The following is a 20,089-nucleotide window of genomic DNA, read 5'->3' as shown; positions in this document are numbered from 1 at the left end:
GCCTTGGGGAGGTTCTCACCTTGGCAGGGTACGAATCCTCTATACGTACCCTTGTGCGGAGCCGCCTGCCGAAAGCGAAGTAGGTAAGCTGCCCGCGCCTTCCCCCGACTTGTGGCGTTATTTTGTGATGAGACAGCTGTCACACGGGACGGGGCGCTTTTTTTTTTGTTTCTTTCCCTGTCTCTCGGGTGTTTCTGAATGAAAATGCTGTGTGCTCGTAACTGGGGGGACCATGGATAGGAGAGTGGTGGTGGGCAGGGAAGGGGCAGGTGAGAGGCGTTTGTGTCTCACTCGCTGTGAGTCCAAGCATGTTTCAGCTCTACTTGGCAAGTGGGGTGAGTGTGGTGCTTCTTAAGGGGTGCTGACAGTAAAATGTAATCTGTCTTTCGACAAACGTTTTGCTGTTTGCTTCAAAAGTGTGTATCTGTTGACAAGCCCTGAGACGAGCCTAACTGAAAATGAAGAGGAGGTATGCTTTCAGTTTGATTTTGTGGCTTGGTATTTTGTGTTGTTGGCAACTGTTGCTTCGGTTGGTCTTATGTGAACACCTGCACTGAGAAATTTGGATGTAGCTTTAAGTGTTACTGCTGTGAGCCCTGCCAGTGGTGTGCTCAGGGCAGGCCTCACCTTCACTGGACTCCCCATACACGTGGCTTCCCTGATTCTTGGCTGCCCAGGTGCTTTCTTGTAATGACAGAAAAGGAAAAAAAAAAACTGAGAAAGGAAATGTGATCTTAAAAATAAACCTGCTCAGAGACAGTTAAGATCTGATATTTCTTATGGCACTATCTAGATTTCAAGCTAGGGGTGGCCCACTTTTTGGGTTAATTGCTGTTACAGTATTATACTCTATCTGCTTTCTTAGCTCACTAAAGAGAAGATTAAAAATTGTGGTTAGCTTGCAAGAATAGGGACTGCAGTAGTCACTTCTTTCCACTTAATTTTATCATTGTAGCTCTCTAAAGTAGCTTCCTCTTTGACTTACTGTAAAAACTTCGACATGAAAATGCATGTGGTAAATTCTTGTCTGAGCTGAGGATGAGGTTGCTAGAGCTGCCACAAATTGTAACTCTCCCTGCCCTGGATCCACTTTCAGCCTCCCAAATGAAATAATGTGTCATCCTTGGAATGTTTCTACATTGCATTAGAGTAGGAAATGAGGTCATGTTGTGGGACATAATTTATGAACAATATGCACAGCCTTGCCAGTGTCACCAGAATTATCCCGAAAGTGATTATCAGCTGAAAGCTTGAGAGTGAGAGACTAGAGAGAAGATGTACATTGAGGTATCTCTTCTGTTCTCTCATACCGTCTTTGACTTTCACTAAAAAAGAAGATGAAAGGGGTTTTCCTGCTGGAAAAGGAGTCAACTTCCCTATTTCGGTACTCGGAGAGGAACCTGACATTGCCTAACTCACAGCTGGAGAATTGAGTTTCTGGTCTGGTGAATTTTAACAGTTTACAAATATTGACAGCCTACTAGAGAAGTGAGCAAGTACCAGTACTTCAGTTTGTTTCAAGGGAATTGTAAATTGCACTTGTTCCTTGCTCTCTCTCTGTTGTTGGTCTTCATATCAGGCTTCCTCTCGTGCTGGCTGTATGAATGCAAGCTGACAGTCTGGCTGCAAGCAGGTATGCTTAGCACAGTCAACAGCAGATAAGACAGCATTATTCTTAAAAGCTTTGTCTTTATTGGCCCGCAGTTCCCAACAATGCAGCTGTGGCTCAGTTTTCAAGGATTCAAATCTGTCCTCAATTTCTGAAAGGATAACCACAAATCATATGTCCTATGGAGTCAAAGCTAAGTGCTTTCCTTTGGGACTGTGTTATATTCCCTTATTTTAGTGTCATTTGACTAGTTAATTTGTTATATCTGCTGTAAGAACAGATTAGTTTCTGTGTAGAGTTGAAGATATTTTCACTCATGTGAGATGCTAGTTTGAGTTAAGCCCCAGGTGTGATAAGGCTGTATGTTAAATCTGCGATTAGTAATTACATAATCTCACAAGAGTTATGTAAATGCATGTATCCTATAGAGCAAAGGGGGCTGAGAGATGCATTCACTGTGCATCTTGCGTTTCTGGAAAATACCAACAGTTAATCAGTCTTAAATGTGAATGTTTTGGGATGTGCCTGTCTCTGGAGCTGAAGAGATGATTCCCCTTCAAAGCCCTCTGAGGGGTGCCAGTAGCAACTTTTACTGTGATGCAGTTTCTCTCTTTGAAACTCATGTGGTTCTCCAAAAATTGGGCCTGACTGACTCTACAGGATTCCTTGTAACGAAGTTCAAGGTGAAGATAGCCTGAAGGAAGGCCACAGGAATATTTGTGTCACTTTTGTAAAAGATGGTTGTAGCATGTGTGGGTGTATATCCATGTCAGTTTTGATGTAGTGAGGAAGATACAGGATTTAGCATGTGCTACTGACTAACTAGAGAGTTAGTCTTCTGCATGTTTATTTAAGTCCTGAATTATAAAATGGGGACAAGGGCACTTCTCTATTTTACAGCGGTTTTATGAGGAGAAATAATAATTTTAATACAGAGGGAAGAGAGGAGTTTAATTAATTTAGGCACAATTTTTGTTTAAAAGTATGAGCTTGTGAAGCTATATTGATACCCTTGCCTATGAAGGCTTAGTCTGTGCAAGCAAAAGGCCTGGATAGCTCACACCACTTTTCAGGGGAGAGAGAAGGGAGATGTGGTGGTAGAAGTCTTTCCCACTATGTCACTGTATCTAGACTGTGGCATTTGTGAGAATATCAGAAAATAAATTTTGTCATTAATATTGACATGGTGGTAAAAGATACAGCATTGGATAGGAAGGCACAGGTGATGAGAAGGAATGGTAGGATTTAGGGATAGATACAGTCAGGATACACTTACACTACAGATCAAATGTTGCATTTGGTTAAAAAAGCTTCATGTTTATCTTATTGCTGGAAAAAGAAATCTCAACAGAGCAGAGAGTAGGTTGAACATGCGTCATTACCAGGAGCCTTACCTCTATGCAGTGCTGCAAGCTTGAAGAATTTGAGGTGGGGCTGTGCCAAAAACTTGCTTTTCACCTTGCAGCTAGTGTAAAATACGGCTGCCATCTTTCAAAAATTCAGTGTTAGAAATCTCTCTCTGATCCTCTTTTGGAGATTTCGCAAATCTCAACAACTTCCTTAAGTTCTGCTAGTAGAAGAAATAGTTTGTTGTCTGCTTCATTTATTGCAAGTTTTTCCATTGTTCTATAGTGAATAATGCTTTGAGCTCCAGGTTCAAATACATCTAGGTGAACATATCTTCTATAGCATAAGAAAAATACAACCTTTAAAATAAGCCCTACTTGGAGTGAGACTCATTTTCCTTGGGAGAAGAGGTAGCCAGGGCTACTGGACAGATTTAGATGATGCAGCTGCTCAGTCAAGATAAATTACGACAGCATTGTAGGATTGCTTACTAAAAGCCTCAGGCATAAATAAAAGTCATAAGTCAAAGAGTTTATGCTACATGTGAATATGTGCGTGCTGGATGCCAGGGTGTGACATAGAGGATACAAGATCTCACCTTTGCTCTGACTTGATTTACTTGCTTATTTACCTGGCTGTTATGAGTTCTCTGTTCCCTGAGGATAGGATACGAAGGAGCTGGGAAGACTCTTAAACCAGTTGTTAATTTGCACAGGTGTAGCCATTGTGCTGTACAAAGCACTGGTTTGGGAATTGGGAATCTCATCTTTGCCACTGATAAGTTAAATGGTTTATGGCAAGTCAGCCTGCTTTTGCTTTAGTTTATACCTCTACAAAATGGGGTAAGTTATCTTGACTTCTTTTCCAGAATACTTTAGGATTTAGTCATGTCAAACTTTGGAATGTAGTGTTTCAGAGCTGCGTCACCAAACCCATATCTGTTTCTGGCAAGACCTTGCTCTGAATATTGGTGTTTGATAGCCTCTCTCTTCACCTGATTTGCGGAATTTATATGTCTACTTGCTATAGAACCTGCTGTGTTATTGTCAGCCCTTTCAAGGGGGATTGCTGGTAACAAGTGAAGATCAGGAATCACACGTATCTGATGTGCATAAAGTCAGTGTGTGCTTAAATATCTGTTATGGGCCTAAAGAATTGTATGTATGGGTAAGCAATAGTGTAATGGATTAGATCGTTGGCCACTGTGTCACTTGGGGATTGCTTGCTAATTGGAAAGTGTATCATTAGCACACAATACTGAAACATTGGGAAAGGTCAAAGTTGCACAAAGTAAGGTACAAACTTGAAGGATGATAGTATGATTTGATCTCTAAATCTTTCTCGAAGGTAGTGAGGGCCTTGCCAAATGTTTTTGTGCCAGGGTGGAGAAGCTACAATTCTTGGTTGGATTTATCTTCCTTGCCTGGTGCTCCTGTTCTTGTAAGGGCTATTCCTTTTGTTATTCCATGATAGACTAAGAGGGCATAAATTTAGACTGTAAAATAATATGAAAGCAAGGTTTTTTTGATGTGTGGAGAATGAGTCTGTAGAAGGATGTACAAAAAAAGAACTAATACTAATAGACTATGAAGATTTTCAACAGAGTTATAGGTGAATATGAGTTCAGTAAATTTGCATTTCCCTTAAATTAGAGGATTTTGTAACCTTTGTTACTCACCTCTAGCAAAATGGAGCTACTGAAGGAGCATCTTTTGGGGAGAATAGGAGAACAGTTTTGGTCTCGTTGGATTTGAATTGGTATTCACAGGATATTCACAAAAGAGCCTGTGGAGACAGGCTGAAATGATAGTTTTAACAGAAGAAGGTAGGTCTGGATTAGAATGAGATATCTATTTATAATTGAATAAGTGCTTATAAAAATATACAGGCAGAGGATTTAGGAGACAGAAGAGGAACAAGGAAGGAGCCTTATCGGCACCCACAGAAATTTAGAGAGATCCTCCCATGTAAATGTTATATGAGCTAGTAGAGATGGGAGGAGAATTAGGAGGAGCTGTAATTACAGAAGATATGGGAAGGGCAAAATTTTAAGAAGAGGATGATTATGATAAAGGTGTACTATGTCACAAAGGATGAAAATGGAACACCAATTCTGAGAGTTTAAGAAGATTTTGGCCTCTCAGGATTTTGGTAAGAGCTGTTTCAGGGGCAGAACCTGGATTAAATAGGATCTGAAGATGGAGGTGAAAGAGGACTCCCGATCATGCGTAAAGCTGAGTGTGTGGAAGCAGAGGTGAACAGCAGTAGTTAAAGGGAGGTAGAGGATGGAATTTTAATATTGGGAGTTTAAAGTGGCTTTTATTGTGAAGGAAAAAGAACCAAGTAGCACATGATTTAGGGAGGACCTGAGATAAGATGTCCTGGGGCATACTTTTGTCAACAGTTTGACAGTTGAAAGCAGAGTATGCGTGGAACGATTTTTCACCATTCTTCTTTCTCAGAGCTGTTTCTCTGTAGCTACTTATTTGTCTCATTATTTATTTGTAATGCACTTGTGAGTGTTGGCAAGCCTGATACCATAAATATTTACAAACACAGTTTTGGAAGTTAATAAATAAATACTTTTGTTTCTTTTACAGATGAGATCATTTCAAGCTCTTTTTTTGGAAGTGGTGGTCAAAGGAAATGGATAACTATCCAGACTTCAATACATACAACCTCTCATCTTCAGCTAATATGTCTATTTCTTTGCCTGGAGAAGCTGGACTCAATACCACTGGTGGTACTCCTTCTATGTCAATAAGCAGGCTTTTCCCAGCCTTGTTAGAATGCTTTGGAATAATTCTTTGTGGCTACATAGCTGGAAGAGCCAACATTATCACAACAACTCAGGCCAAAGGACTGGGAAATTTTGTGTCCCGTTTTGCACTCCCAGCTCTACTGTTCAAAAACATGGTGGTACTTAACTTTTCAAATGTGAATTGGTCCTTCCTGTACAGTATTTTAGTTGCCAAAGCTGCTGTGTTTTTCTTAGTCTGCATTTTAACATTGTTGGTAGCCAGTCCTGAGAACAGATTTAGCAAAGCAGGTTTGTTCCCTATTTTTGCTACACAAAGCAATGATTTTGCACTGGGATATCCAATAGGTAAGTAGTTCCTTATGCTTTCTTCTTTAAAACTATTTTTCAGTGTTCCAGATGTGTTTGCTTTTATTTTTCCATAATTTGAAATTGACTTCCAAACTGAAGTTATGAGCTACCTCAGCCATTTCTCAAGTCACGTTTCTTGACCTCAGACTATACAAGGGAAGAAAACTGTCAGCTAGTGTGAATAAGACAATTTAAAACAGTCCAACTACAGTTGTCTTGTCATGTTAAAGTAAATCAGATGAAAAAGGAAAAAAAAAAAGTAAATATAATTTCAAAATTGATATAAATTACCTCACACTTACTGCAGGTTAAGAATGCCTTTATGGGAGATTGCTGGAGTTTCCATCAAGACCAAAACTTTTTTGCTTTGCCAAGTATGTACCTATGGCCTCCAAAATAGCTGCAGTTAATTTCTTACTAATTTGGTATTATCTCTTGGTTTAGCTAAAGAAAACATCTAGCCATAAAGTTGGTACCTACTGGTTATGGGGTGTGTTACCGACTTTAAACTTGTTCAGAAGAAGCTTCTAATTCTTGTGCTGCTTAACATAATTTATGTAGCAAATTGTGTTCTATCCCTTAATCTGTAGTTCAATTTGGCCAGTAGGCATGCTTTAGGATATAGTCTTGGAAGAAGTCTGTCTTTTAAAAACAAGATTGCTGGGAGATTTGTGGTAACTTGCATTTGTGTATCTCAAATTGGAATTTTGTGCGGCCGCAGTGCCATTCTTGGGATGTGTAACTAACCACTAGTCCAGTAGAGCTAAAAACCAAACAAACAAAAAAACAAAGAGGCATTCTAAGTATAACTTGTCTAGCTGTGTACTCTTGTTCTTGTAAGCCTACATTCTGAATTCAAAGCAATATCAGTTCTTAAACTTAAATTTATCCCAATCTGCAAGAGGATTATTTTTGTTCCTTTTGTTTGAGGAAGATTCTTTTCCCCTTTTTATTGGTTTTCTTAATGGTATGTTAATACGCTTTTAGATGTACATACTATGATACTTAAGAAATGATCTGGAGTTGTAGCAGGCTTCTCCCTCCTGCCACTACCTGAATTGCAGTGCTTTTTACCTGCCTGGGAGGCTCTTTTGTGCTAATGTAGCTTTCAGTGCTGCCTCTCCGCAGACTGACCCACGCAGCTGGTGTGGGAATGCACGCTGCAGGCATCAGGATCTTCAAAATACACCTCGAGTGAAAGGCATTTGGAGAGGGTGCCTGGACTATGTTTTATTTGTTTGCTACTCCCTGGAGAGAAAGTACTCTATGCCTCTTAAATTCTCTTGAGATCACACTTATCATCCAGAAAAGGTTAAGAACAAGAAAAGAAAGCAAGTTTGTTTTAGCAAAGCAAAAAGCAAGATACTTGATTACCAAATTGAAAATACAGTTACAAAAGAGAAGGTTAAACATGCAGTTCCAGATTATATGTAACAACAAGTAGCTCCATATTTTAGATTACTTGAGGAACTGGCAGCTTTATTCTCCCTATTCCAGGGCAGCACACTGAGGATAATCCTGAGTCTTTCTTACTCTCTTCAAATTTGATGGATGTGTATAAAGTATAGACAAATGTAACTGCAAACTGTTGGATGATGGCTCAGTTATCATTACTTTAATGGTGCTAACTGTATTAACCATGAACAACTAGCATGTGATTCATATGTAATTTTGAGCAGCTATGATTTGGAAAATCTTTTTTAAAGAAAAAAAGTATTAAAATATCTTTAATTTCTTTTTTTTTTGTCTTGATCAGAAAGCAGGTACCTTGATTTAAATAAAAAGAAAATTTTTCATTGGAGATAGTTGTGGATTATTTTCACTGTGTTAATGATTCCTTAAGAGTGATTTCTTATTTTTTTCCCACTGACTCAGCAATCTATATTGGTTCCACCTTATGCTACCCAGGAAAATACTTTGTGACTTCATAAATTGGTTAAATTACTTATAGACATCAATATATTGTATTATATATACAAAAAATAATTATTTATTACATTTTTCACTCTGTTATTATTTGCACGTGATTTGTGTTGAGTTGCATTTGATTGAAATGGTCATTGTGTATAAAGCAGCATAAAAACATTGCTTTAAGGTTTGGGGGTTTAGAAAATTCTGACTTGTATAAATGTGTCAGGCATGTTTAAAGGGGTTTTATTTATCAGAATATACTTAGTGTTTAAAAGTGGCTTGTTAAATGCAGTAGCTAACCACAAATTTGGTATTTCTGTTCGTCAGTTTATTCAGGATTTTAGGACAGGTAGCTCTTGTATATGTGCTTCAATTATGTCTTGTAAGAGGAAAAGATCCTTTAGTGTTTTTTCATATATATTGGAAATCAACTAATTGAGAATGTCAGTTTATTCAGTCTAAAGAAGAGGCTGTTTATAGTAAATGCTATATCGCACTTAGTAGATCCTGTCAGTACAGATGCTTCACTAATACAAAGGTAAAAATTTGGATTTTGGAAAATGTAGTCACAAGGGAAAACTTTTCCTAAAAAAGAACAGTTTTAGTGTAGGAGAAAATTGAAATACCTGTAACAGTTGGCTGTTTAGTAATCTTAAATTTTATCTAGTACTGTAAGAGTGCTCAATTATCCCATAGAAAGGTCTTGCAGGTATATTTATGCAATGGTGCTTCCTTTTACTTTTTTTTTAATATATTCTTTGTAGTACAAATAGAACTGCACCTGCATATTAAGATACTTCTGCCTGGGGAAGAATGTGTTTCTCTCTAACTTGGGTAGGAAAAACTAAAATAGAGAGCATCACTTTGCATATCTCTGAAAATTATTGGAAATAATAACATTATAAGGCAGGTAAAAGATAAATGCTATCTTTCCCAAGAAGTTTGGAAAATTAACATGCCATTCTTACACAGATGAACTCTGGATTGTTAACCTGGTAAACAGTAATTTTGGAGGATTTAAGTATACATACTCAGGAAATACAACAGTATAGACCTAGAAGTTTTAAAATAATTTCACTTGAACTCTTTGTTTATAAAACACATTTAAAATGCAAACATGAAGCAGTAATAGCAATTTCAACATTATTTTACTGCTTATTTGAGGAAGTGCTTCATATACAGAATTTCTCCATTTTTCAATATGAAGTCATTAAATTATGGTGGGGAGACCAAAAATATCTGCATACTGCAGGATTCAAGACCTTGCAGCTTTAAAAGTGCCCTTAATATAAGGTATTATAATTAAAAGAAAGCAAAATCCTACTTTAAAAATGGTTTGTTGGGATTTCCTTAATTCACCCTAGGATAGAATCTTGTATATCTTTCCAGAGTCTCTTCATGATTTTTGGAGTGCTGTTAGCATGAATAAGAAGCAGTTCTACCTTGACTTACAAGTATGTAGTAGCAATGAAAACAAATGTGCAAAAGTTCCTTGAGAAACCAGAACTATGGCAATAAGTCTTGTCCTGAGTAGTCCCAGAAAACGAACTAATAATGAACTAATGTGTGTTTTTTATTTGGTGGTTGTTTTGCTGTGTTGTATGGAATCAGTGTAGAAAGATTGCACTTGATTTACTTCCTGAAAACTGGTCAAATCCAGAGAGATAAGATTCCTGTAAGATGAGAAGCAACTTGTGTCTTGCAAGGGTGTGTGTAATTCTCTACAACTCGCATGTTTCTGGGGAGGAAAAGCAATTCAGCAAAAAGCCAAATTTTTTTCAGCTTCTGGGATGACTCAAAGAGCATGTAGGATTGTTATATTATTACTTTATTTTCCTGTAGCTGTAGAATATTCATAGAATAATTAAATAGTGTTGGATAGTTAATCTTTAATGTGTTCATTAGCCGACTGTAGCCTAATAGCAAATGGGCATGCTTCTCTTACTACATCATCTTATATCGATTGTAAATGCACTTACTTCTGAAGGATAATGAAATAATTTTTCTCTAGTTTTCAGACAATGAAACTTAATTTCAATATTGATGTATTTTTGTTCTGAAATGTTATCACTCATCACTTTTCATTTCCTGTCTTCTAGTTGAAGCTTTATATCAAACCACTTACCCAGAATATCTCCAGTACATTTACCTAGTGGCTCCAATATCTCTCATGATGCTAAACCCTCTGGGGTTTATCTTCTGTGAAATCCAGAAGTGGAGGGATAATCGCACTGTGTCACAGAGCAAAATCAAAATAGTGGGCCTAGCACTCCTTCGAGTTTTGCAGAATCCAATTGTATTCATGGTCTTCATAGGAATTGCCTCAAACTTTATTCTCGGCCAGAAAATTCCTGAATACCTTGAAAGCTTTCTTGATGGACTGGGCAGTTCATTTTCTGGCTCCGCACTTTTTTACCTTGGACTAACTATGGTGGGACAAACAAAAAAACTGACAAAGGGTATGTTTGTTGCACTGATCCTTCTCATCACAGCTAAACTGTAAGTTTGATTTATGTACTTTTATAATTTTGTTCTCTAGATGTTTTAAGCTCTGAATGTGCTGGTCAGGTGGCTTTTTTTCTCAAAATCATTATAGTGATAGTGTGTTTCACTTCCAGTATTCTGGGTGAGTGCTTCCTGTACTCTCATAGTATACAACTGTTAACCTTTAAAAGAAACTTGGCACACCACAAATCTGTTGTCAGCCTCTGCAGAGAAAAAAATTCAGGGGTGCTGCGGCTTCTTGGGCTGCCTGCAGGCCATCTATCATGAGTTGGGTGTATGTGGAATAACTAGCTTAAATAAAAATTTGTTATTTAAATAATGAGGCAAGAGTGAGTTTAAGTATTATTTGATTAGTAGTTGCTTTCTTCTTTGGATTAAAAACCAAATCCCTAAATTACTTGGTTTTGCTTGCTTTGTCCATAAATGTTTGAAACTGCTGTATTAGAAGAGCTTAACAATGATCACTTTACAGCCTTAAACTGTCTGACTTTTAAGCACGAATAAATGACAACGTGTATTTAGATTTTATGCCATCCCTTGAATATATCACAGTTATTGGTGAACTACATATTTTATTTGCTACAGAGCTATAATTAACATAATAGAAAAGCTGTTTGGTGATTAAGTTTAGGTTCTAGAATTTGAAGGTACAACTAACTAGCAAACTTAAACCAGCTCAATGACAAATTTTATCAAAGCATGAGAACAAATTATTTTTAATGTTACCACTCTGCTTTATTGGTGAGTTTATGTAAACAGCCCATGTAAGGCTTACATAGCAAGTCTGCGTGAGATCTTGGGTATTGCTGGTGACCAGAATAGCATTGATACAGGGGTATTTTGCTGGCCAGAACTTTCAGAATGGAATACTTAAATCTTGAACCTTTGTTATATTTCAGACAGTTTACATAAATGTGATCTAATTTTCAAAGCTGCTGACTCCTTATAGCTACTATTACTCTAACAGTTGAAAAATGATGGGGTTTTTATATTTTACCTTTCTAAATCTGAGGTTTATACAAAGAATGTCTTTTATATCCCAGAGACTGGTGTAATTTTTACCAATTGGTTGGCTTTTTTTGTTTAACTTGTGATACAAAAATTTTAAGCAGCTAGTAAATGTCATGGTAAAAATAAAGAGAATCATTTGAAGTGATGTCAGTATTTTTCTTTTCATTAATAGTATTCAAACAAGCTTTAAGTTTTCTTTTTGTTAATTTTCTGAGTAAAGAAAAGTCAATTGCTATAGCTTGAATAATAATTTTTTAATTACTTTTCCCCTCTCTTTTCAGACTTATGATGCCATTTCTATGTAGAGAAATGGTGGAACTCTTGGACAAGAGTGACAGCGTAGTCAATCACACCAGTTTATCAAACTATGCATTTCTTTATGGAGTTTTTCCAGCAGCACCTGGTGTCGCAATATTTGCAAGTCAATTTAATATGGAAGTAGGAATTGTAAGTAGTTAGCTTTTTCCAAACATACACTAATTTTGAGCTTAACTTTGTTGATGGAATACTTAGATAAATAGGCTTGATGAATTTGCTTTTCTGTAGTGTAGATTCCTTAGATTTACTTGTACTCCCTAGATCTCAAATATAATTTATATTTCAGATTACTAATTTAGCAAAGTACTCTTTCCCGATGTCTTAAGTGTCTTGATAGTACACATTCATAAATAAGTCCTCATACTTTTCTTATTCTTGACTCTGGTAGGAAGAACTAGGATAACTAAATATAAAGAACTTGTATCTTTGTTGTAGGTTTATTGTGGTTTTGTTGTTTGTTTGGGTTTGGTGGTTGGTTTTTTTTTTCCAAAGGCCTTATCTTTGAGTTAGTGTTTTGTAGGAAAAAAACAGAAATTATGTTACTGACTTCAGTAAGAATACTGCTAGCTTAATACTGAAATCTTATGGAAGAACTTATGCTTTAACTGATTGTGTTGTGTTCCCTTTCAGTTAAGTCTTCCAATAGAAATGCATTTTAATTTATTTTTTTTATAGTAGAGGATATTGATTATCTTTCCAACTTAAGATACAAATTTTATAACTGTTTCTTTTCTTCCACTTGAAGTGACCTTAAGGTGTTCCTGTTAACTTCCCTTGTTTTTAGTGTTACCTATTTGTGGTTTGTTTGTTTGGGTTTCATTTGTTGTTTTTTTAAAGAAAAGGGGAAACAAAAGGACACTAAAAGTAAACCTTATAAGGTAGAATTTTGTGTCCAACAAACTGAGGACATCTCTTTAAAATGGAGTTCTATAGTATGAGTAAAAATTGTTACTTCCATGACTGTGCACATTCTAGAAAGCAGAAAGACAATGGAAAGCCAAATTATAAATCATTTAAATGTAAAAATATATGGCAGCTTCTCATTAATTGGTGCATATTAGTATTTATGCAAACTTTGCATCCAAAAGTAAGTTGTGACATTGCAAATCCACCCCTAGACTGTAGTTATTAGTATATTTGACACCCATGAAAAGCTCTGTAAGAATTTGCAGTAGGAAACTCTGTATTTCTACTATTTCAGAAGCTTGTTGAAATTTTCTGTTTAACTGTATGTATAAAATGGATACTTTCGGGCTCAAATTCTAAGTAATTTGTCATAGAAACGACTCAGTGATTTGTTAAAGGTCCATGTATGTTTGAGTCAAAGATGCAGTTTTGCCAGTGGTTGTATTCCTGAAAGCAGATTATTTAGCTTGAGATCTGATTAACTGTGCTCTTGTTTCTCTTTGACATTTTTGCAGATTACCTCAGGCATGGTGATAAGCACTTTTGTGTCTGCACCTATTATGTATGTTTCTGCCTGGCTGTTGACCATTCCATCTATGGACCCCAACCCACTGGCAGCTGCACTCCAAAATGTTAGCTTTGACATAAGTATCGTCAGCCTCATTTCTCTGGTAGGTGTTGAAGTGAAATACAAAAGCTCACTGTCATGTCAGGGTAGTGTATTAAGCAGCAAATTGAGTCATGATAGGATAAGAATCGCATTTCATCATCGTATCCTGTTACAGAAGGATGAGGAAGAAGTTAAAAATCTTCTTGATTTAGCAACGGGTCATCTGGAAAGCTGTACTGTAGGGGGAGATGGGTAAGTGAATTAGAGTACTGGTGCAGGGCTTGAGAGTTGGGGATTTGGCTGCCTGATACACACACACATTTTGTATATGAGCTATTAGCTACTCATCCTTAGTCCCACTTTGGTTTTAAAAAATAATGGGGTGTGGGTGAGTAACAGTACTAGCTTACGTCACAAGGAATAAGTACTTCAAATCTTGTGACGTGCTTGGATATGACAATAGTGGAGGCTGTATTAAAACTTCAGCTTCAGAAACATCAGTGAGTATTTATTTAATGAAGTATTAATGAGTATTAGTGAAAATGTTTAACTTGGAAATTTTAATGTAACTTTATCAAATTCCTTTCCTAGAAATTTTGGGTGTGCAGTTCTTAAAAAGGGAGTTGTTATCCCAGAAGACCAATGTGAATTGAGTTTTGGCTTTATAGGAATTACAGATACTTTGTTTATTTTGTTTGCTTTTTTAAAATAAAAACATCCATGTTGGAGGAAGTTGGAATTTTCTTAAATTGGTGTCTCACTGATGTCGTGTTGTCTTGAAATTACTTTAAGGGAAGCCACAAGTGAACGCTGCCATCATGAATAATCTCCAGAGATTCAGTAAAGATGGCAGGGGAAGAACCTTTTTAAATTCTGAATTGCCGGGCAGTTCTGTAGTCACTTATGTCCTGAGGAACAACCTGGCTTCTGCACCCTAGAGGGAAGCCTTTGGTACTCCATGGAAATATTTCACTATCATGAAAACACAAAGATGCATTGCTTTTTTTCTGGACATATTTTCTGAGGCATAGAGACTGGGAGGAGATTATGTGGAGCTGACTACAGTATTCATGTTGATAAGAAACTTGTCAAGAAGATTTGTTGTATATTTAATTTCGCCACAGTCTGCCATAATACTCTTGTTGTTCTCTGGGGTTTGTTTTAGTCTTAAATTCAATGTTATCTTGTGTGTTCTAGATCTGGTCTCTTGCTGTTGTTCTTCTGAGTAAGAAATACAAACAGCTTCCTCATATGATTACAACAAATCTACTTGTTGCTCAGGTCAGTAGTAAGAAGATGGTCTTGGGAGGTTTTTTAAGTCTTATTTTTAACATTTTTACAAGTTTGGCTTCTATAGTTATGTCTTTGTAGTCATCTAAGAAGAGCAGGGGAATCTAATGTGAGACTTGTCTAAACAATTTATGTGCCTTAAAATGCAACCTTGAAGAAAATGAGAGTAACACAGTTCTCAAGTGGAATGATAAGCAATCAGAATGGAGTGTGGCTTCTGAAATGTATTTTTAGCACTATTAAGTTACTGCCTAATAGTGTTGCGTGCTCTTCCCTGTCAATCTGTGCCAATCTGAAGTCAGCAATGCCAGGGTCAGCAGCTCCCTGGAGTGGCTCGCTGGGGGATCAGCCAGGGGCCAGAGCTGATGCAAGGGAGGGGTGTAGGAATACATGGCTTGTGGCTAGGAAAGGGCAAAACCAAATAGCTCAGGATTAATACTTATTGTTATTTAAACTGAGAGAAAACTATAGAGTACATGTTCCTTCTTCTGTTGAAGTCAACTGCACAACTGCTGTTAAACTGAGTGAGAGCAGCCTATTCTTGTGATACATCTGTGCAGTAGCGCTTTCTGAAGTGTTTGTTCCTTTTTGGGGGGAGGAGGGGCAGGAGAGAGAAAGGGTAAACTCTAGAGATCTGGTCATGGAGCCACATTTGAAAAAAAGTCACATGAGAGTTGCAAGTGCTTGTTGATAACAGCAAAGTTAGCTTTCATTTAAAAAAAAAAAATTGCAATACCGTGTTATTGTTTCCATAATATTTCAGCATATTTTTTTCAGATTCCTTCAATACTAAAGCTGTCATATATGGTGTATCTCTGGGTAAAAACTTGTGTAATTATTGACTGAACAGGTATCTGTTGGCCTCAGCTTCATGTCCAAATCTTTTTAGATGAGTGGTTTGTACTTAACAAAAGCTTTACCCTTTACTTATAACCTTAATCTTCATATACCTTATTATATATTATTCCCAGTTTATCTGAGCTATATATTTGCTGTCAAACATGCCCCCAACACGCCCCCCGAAAATAGGATACCCTAGTTAGTGACATAACTGTGATGTTGAGTTTACTGCTTTGCTGCTTCCCTGCTATGAGGACTAGCCAATTCATAAAATTACACTCCCGTGACTCTGGGGGTGGAGTTTTGAAGCTTATTGTAGCAATATTGCACTGTATTCGGCTTTTCTTGTCATCCTGGTCTCGCAATTTAATTGATGGCATCTTACCTTTCTTTCCAGTTTATTGCTTGCATTGGAATGGTGGCATGGAATTTCATTGTTAAAGAGAAAGACATCACCATGCAGATCCTAGTATTTATATTCCTCTACAGCTCACTTTACAGCACCTACCTGTGGACAGGTATGATTTTTCTAGGTAGAGCCTCGGTGCTTGCTGTAATAAAAGACTGATGTACTGAAATAATTTGTATTATTCAGAGTAATTGTTCCTTTCACTTGTATGTAATGCTACAGATGTGCATACACTTGTAAGCTGTGCCAAGCTGCAGCGCCAGCAACGCTGGGCTCAGCATCAGCTTATACCTGGGCAGGTCTTGTTTGTGTTTGCCGGATACAGCAGCCTTGCTAGCTTCCTGCAACAGACAAGAACATGCTCTCAAGACAGAAGCAATTACAAATAGAGCCAACGTGATGGGTTGCCCTCCAGCTAGTCCAAAGCTTATTGACAACTTTTAATTATTGTAGAATTTAGGGTTTTAAATTATTCAGCATTAAGAAGATTTAACAACCTTGTGCCTTAGGAAAGTAGGAAATACAAGATGAAGGGAAATAACCAAAATAGATTTAACATTTCTTTCCCCTGGCAATTGCAATTTCCAAAACCAATGAGTGCGTTCTGCAGGTGTAGATGATTAATGAAGGGATTATTGGAAGTAGGCAGAGTTGAAAGCTGCAATCAAGAAACTTGGCAAATCTTACCTGTATGATAGAAAAAGAGACTTTGGGTATTCAGGAGACCTTATACACCATTCTTGAGTCCAGAAGTTTAAGGTTTTAGTTCCTGTATTGTTTTTGTGGAGTAAGTTGTGTTTAGCTGAAATAGGTAGCTCATGATTAGTGTAGCCTAAAATGAATACTAGCTTTGCTTTCGCATGGGAAATGTTGCTGAGCTTCTGAGTTGTGAATAGAACAGGCATTCCCAGAAGATACTCCCATATATAGTTATATGTAACAATATGGGAAACTTTTTTGTAAAGCTTATTATTGACTTCATAAAGGACTAGTCAGTTTTTCAAGAAATGTCATAGCTGGATACAACATTATTTGTTGGTTACTTAAGATTGTCAGTCTGGATCAACTACTGTTAATGAACTGGTTACTTGTGTCTTAAATGTTCTTATGATTACTTTGAAACACTTGTGAACCTTTGTAAGCGTTTATAAGTGTATATTTAATATAAAGTGTGCTGGAATTTCTTCAGTGCTTCATTGTTAATAATGTTAAGATAATAGTTAATTCTATTTTAGTTTCTCAGAATACAACTAGAAAAAGAATTTTGGACTATTTGAAGGTCTAAGAAGATTATCTTAGTTATTGGGCAGGTCACGTGATAAAATGTTTAGATTCTGTAATTATCAGTTCCCTTTTTGATAATAAAAAAGGCATTTCTTTTGGGTTTTTTGTAGGTTTTCTGTCTTTCTCTTTGTTTCTCTTGAGGAAGAGAGAAACAGTAAAGATTCCCATTGGGTTTATTATCATAGCTGGATGGGGGTAAGTTAGTTCAGATTTTTCCCTGTAGAATTAGGGGGAGCATGGTAAATATTTTACTTTGTTTGTATTTTGCTCTTTCAGAATCCCAACACTTCTGGTGGGAATTTTACTAATTGTTGGTGAACATAACAACTCTAGTATTGACTCTGCCTTTTTCTATGGAAAACACCAGGTACGAACATGTTCTGTCCTCATCACTTCTGCTGTGTCCAATACATTATTGAAAAACTGTGTTCTCTTTTTGCTTCTCATGTAAGTAGTTTTCAGTCAAAGTATAGGCTACCATAATAACTGTCATTATAGAATGCTTATAGATTGATACAAAAATGTATTTCTGTAATGAACCGTAGGAGAACTTGTTTGAACAAGGACCTTCATGCTTAGGCAACTATGACTAAGAAAAAGAGGGAGTAGGCTTCCCGAAGGAAAGGCTTAAGAGTAGTCATGAATTGCAGAGCCCTTTTCCTGGTGACTAATTTGTAGTCTCGCTTGATAATTATATAAAATTATTACTATCCAGTGGCTAATTAATGGCTTTTGGTCTGTAATAGATAGGATCTACATTACCTGTGTAGCAGTAGCTGCTTGCTCTATGGGAGATTTCTCTGCACAATTGTGGGTTGAAAATCCCTGAGCCTGAACTACTGTTTTTACCAATAAATAGTTCCTCTTATCAGAGGATGTAAAGTGCACTAGCATAGATATTTGTCACGTTTTCCCTGTTTTCCCTGTCTTTTTTGTGGATACAGAGGCTAGGAGTCTCTTGGGATTATACACACGGTGCTTTCACCAGTATTAAATAGCCTCAGAGTGGACACTGGCTACCAGTAGCAGATGATTAGAAGGAAAGGTTAATTAATGGGATGCTCCCCATTGGTGAAAGCATGGAAATTAGAGCTGTGGCAGAGGGTGACAAGAGCACATTCCTCTTTGAAATTAAAAGATACCTGAACAGAACTTAAACTGGAGCACTGATGATCCTGAGGGGAAAGACCATGATGATGAGTGGATGTTTTTGGATTCCATGGGAAACAGGGGGTCCTGCTTTAAAAAAAAAAAACCAAACAAAAACCCAAGAAAAACAACAAAAAAAAAAAACCAAACAAAAACCCAAGAAAAACAACAAAAAAAAAAAACCAAACAAAAACCCAAGAAAAACAACAAAAAAAAAAAACCAAACAAAAACCCAAGAAAAACAACAAAAAAAAAAAACCAAACAAAAACCCAAGAAAAACAACAAAAAAAAAAAACCAAACAAAAACCCAAGAAAAACAACAAAAAAAAAAAACCAAACAAAAACCCAAGAAAAACAACAAAAAAAAAAAACCAAACAAAAACCCAAGAAAAACAACAAAAAAAAAAAACCAAACAAAAACCCAAGAAAAACAACAAAAAAAAAAAACCAAACAAAAACCCAAGAAAAACAACAAAAAAAAAAAACCAAACAAAAACCCAAGAAAAACAACAAAAAAAAAAAACCAAACAAAAACCCAAGAAAAACAACAAAAAAAAAAAACCAAACAAAAACCCAAGAAAAACAACAAAAAAAAAAAACCAAACAAAAACCCAAGAAAAACAACAAAAAAAAAAAACCAAACAAAAACCCAAGAAAAACAACAAAAAAAAAAAACCAAACAAAAACCCAAGAAAAACAACAAAAAAAAAAAACCAAACAAAAACCCAAGAAAAACAACAAAAAAAAAAAACCAAACAAAAACCCAAGAAAAACAACAAAAAAAAAAAACCAAACAAAAACCCAAGAAAAACAACAAAAAAAAAAAACCAAACAAAAACCCAAGAAAAACAACAAAAAAAAAAAACCAAACAAAAACCCAAGAAAAACAACAAAAAAAAAAAACCAAACAAAAAACCAAGAAAAACAAACCAAAAAAAAAACCCAAAACCTGAATTACTCAGTCAAGAAAAATTAGTTTCATGTACTCATTGCTCTTTCAGTGCCACAAGATGCAAGAGCAGTAAATACAGAAAACTTATTCAGCTACATTTGTTAGTATATTTGGGAAAGTACAGAAAGTTAGGAAGACAGATGTATGCAACTATTTTCCTTTATTTTATATTGAAGTGTATTTTCTTTGCTCTCTTAACAGATAATTACCACAGCAGTAATCCTGTTCATCAGTATATTGATGTCAGGTATCTCACTTATGTGCATGAACAGGAATAGGCAAGAGTCAAGCTATGAGGTATTGAACCCATATTCACCACGTAGCCAAGTGGAGGAGGTTGAAGTGGAAGGGAGAGAGGGGAAACAAGTTTCAGCCACTGTGCCTCAGCCTTCTCCAGGGTCTTCTGCACAGCCTTCTCCAGGGTCTTCTGCACATCCATCTGCAGAAAGAGGTAGAGAAAGTAGATTTGTAAAAGCATAAATGGTTCGGGATATGATAAAAATTGTTCCGAATGTAATTCTGGCCTAGGAAGGACAGTTGTTTACACCTTAAAGTGTTACACTAGGCCAGAGGAAAATCTAGATATTACTGCCCAAGGATTTAGGTTTATGTTTCTAAGGAAAGTTTGATGGTTATCACAGTAAGAGTGGGGGAAGTGGACGGGGGGGGGGAAAAAAAAGCATGTGTATGGTCTTAATATAAGTAGTGGTATCTTGATAAGGATGTGATAAATGCAGCCCACTAGGCATCTTAGATTGTTTACCCACTAAACTGTCTCTAATGAGTACATTATAAGCCAGCAGCATTGCTACTTAATGTGTTTCTAATCCTCCTTGTT

The 20,089-nt window shown here is 36.6% G+C and overlaps 1 protein-coding gene across 4 annotated transcripts in view; it reads left to right on the top strand.

The window, feature by feature from the left end:
* Positions 1-20,089, top strand: part of GPR155 (G protein-coupled receptor 155) — a 29,779-nt gene continuing 9,690 nt past the window's right edge. For 3 of the 4 annotated variants that reach the window (XM_014954602.1, XM_014954603.1, XM_014954605.1), the window contains exons 1-10: positions 1-83; positions 5,557-6,062; positions 10,076-10,475; positions 11,774-11,939; positions 13,232-13,387; positions 14,524-14,607; positions 15,854-15,974; positions 17,260-17,344; positions 17,426-17,516; positions 19,453-19,702. In XM_014954602.1, the coding sequence (XP_014810088.1) occupies positions 5,603-6,062; positions 10,076-10,475; positions 11,774-11,939; positions 13,232-13,387; positions 14,524-14,607; positions 15,854-15,974; positions 17,260-17,344; positions 17,426-17,516; positions 19,453-19,702 (1,813 nt within the window). In that variant the 5' untranslated portion in view covers positions 1-83; positions 5,557-5,602. The other variant, XM_014954604.1, reaches the window with a different exon arrangement.

This window comes from Calidris pugnax, unplaced genomic scaffold (genome assembly GCF_001431845.1).
Source record: "Calidris pugnax isolate Ruff unplaced genomic scaffold, ASM143184v1 scaffold103, whole genome shotgun sequence".
In the NCBI taxonomy this organism is placed as follows: domain Eukaryota; kingdom Metazoa; phylum Chordata; class Aves; order Charadriiformes; family Scolopacidae; genus Calidris; species Calidris pugnax.
The sequence above is the reverse complement of the archived record's forward strand: the minus strand, read 5'-3'. Positions and strand labels throughout refer to the sequence as shown.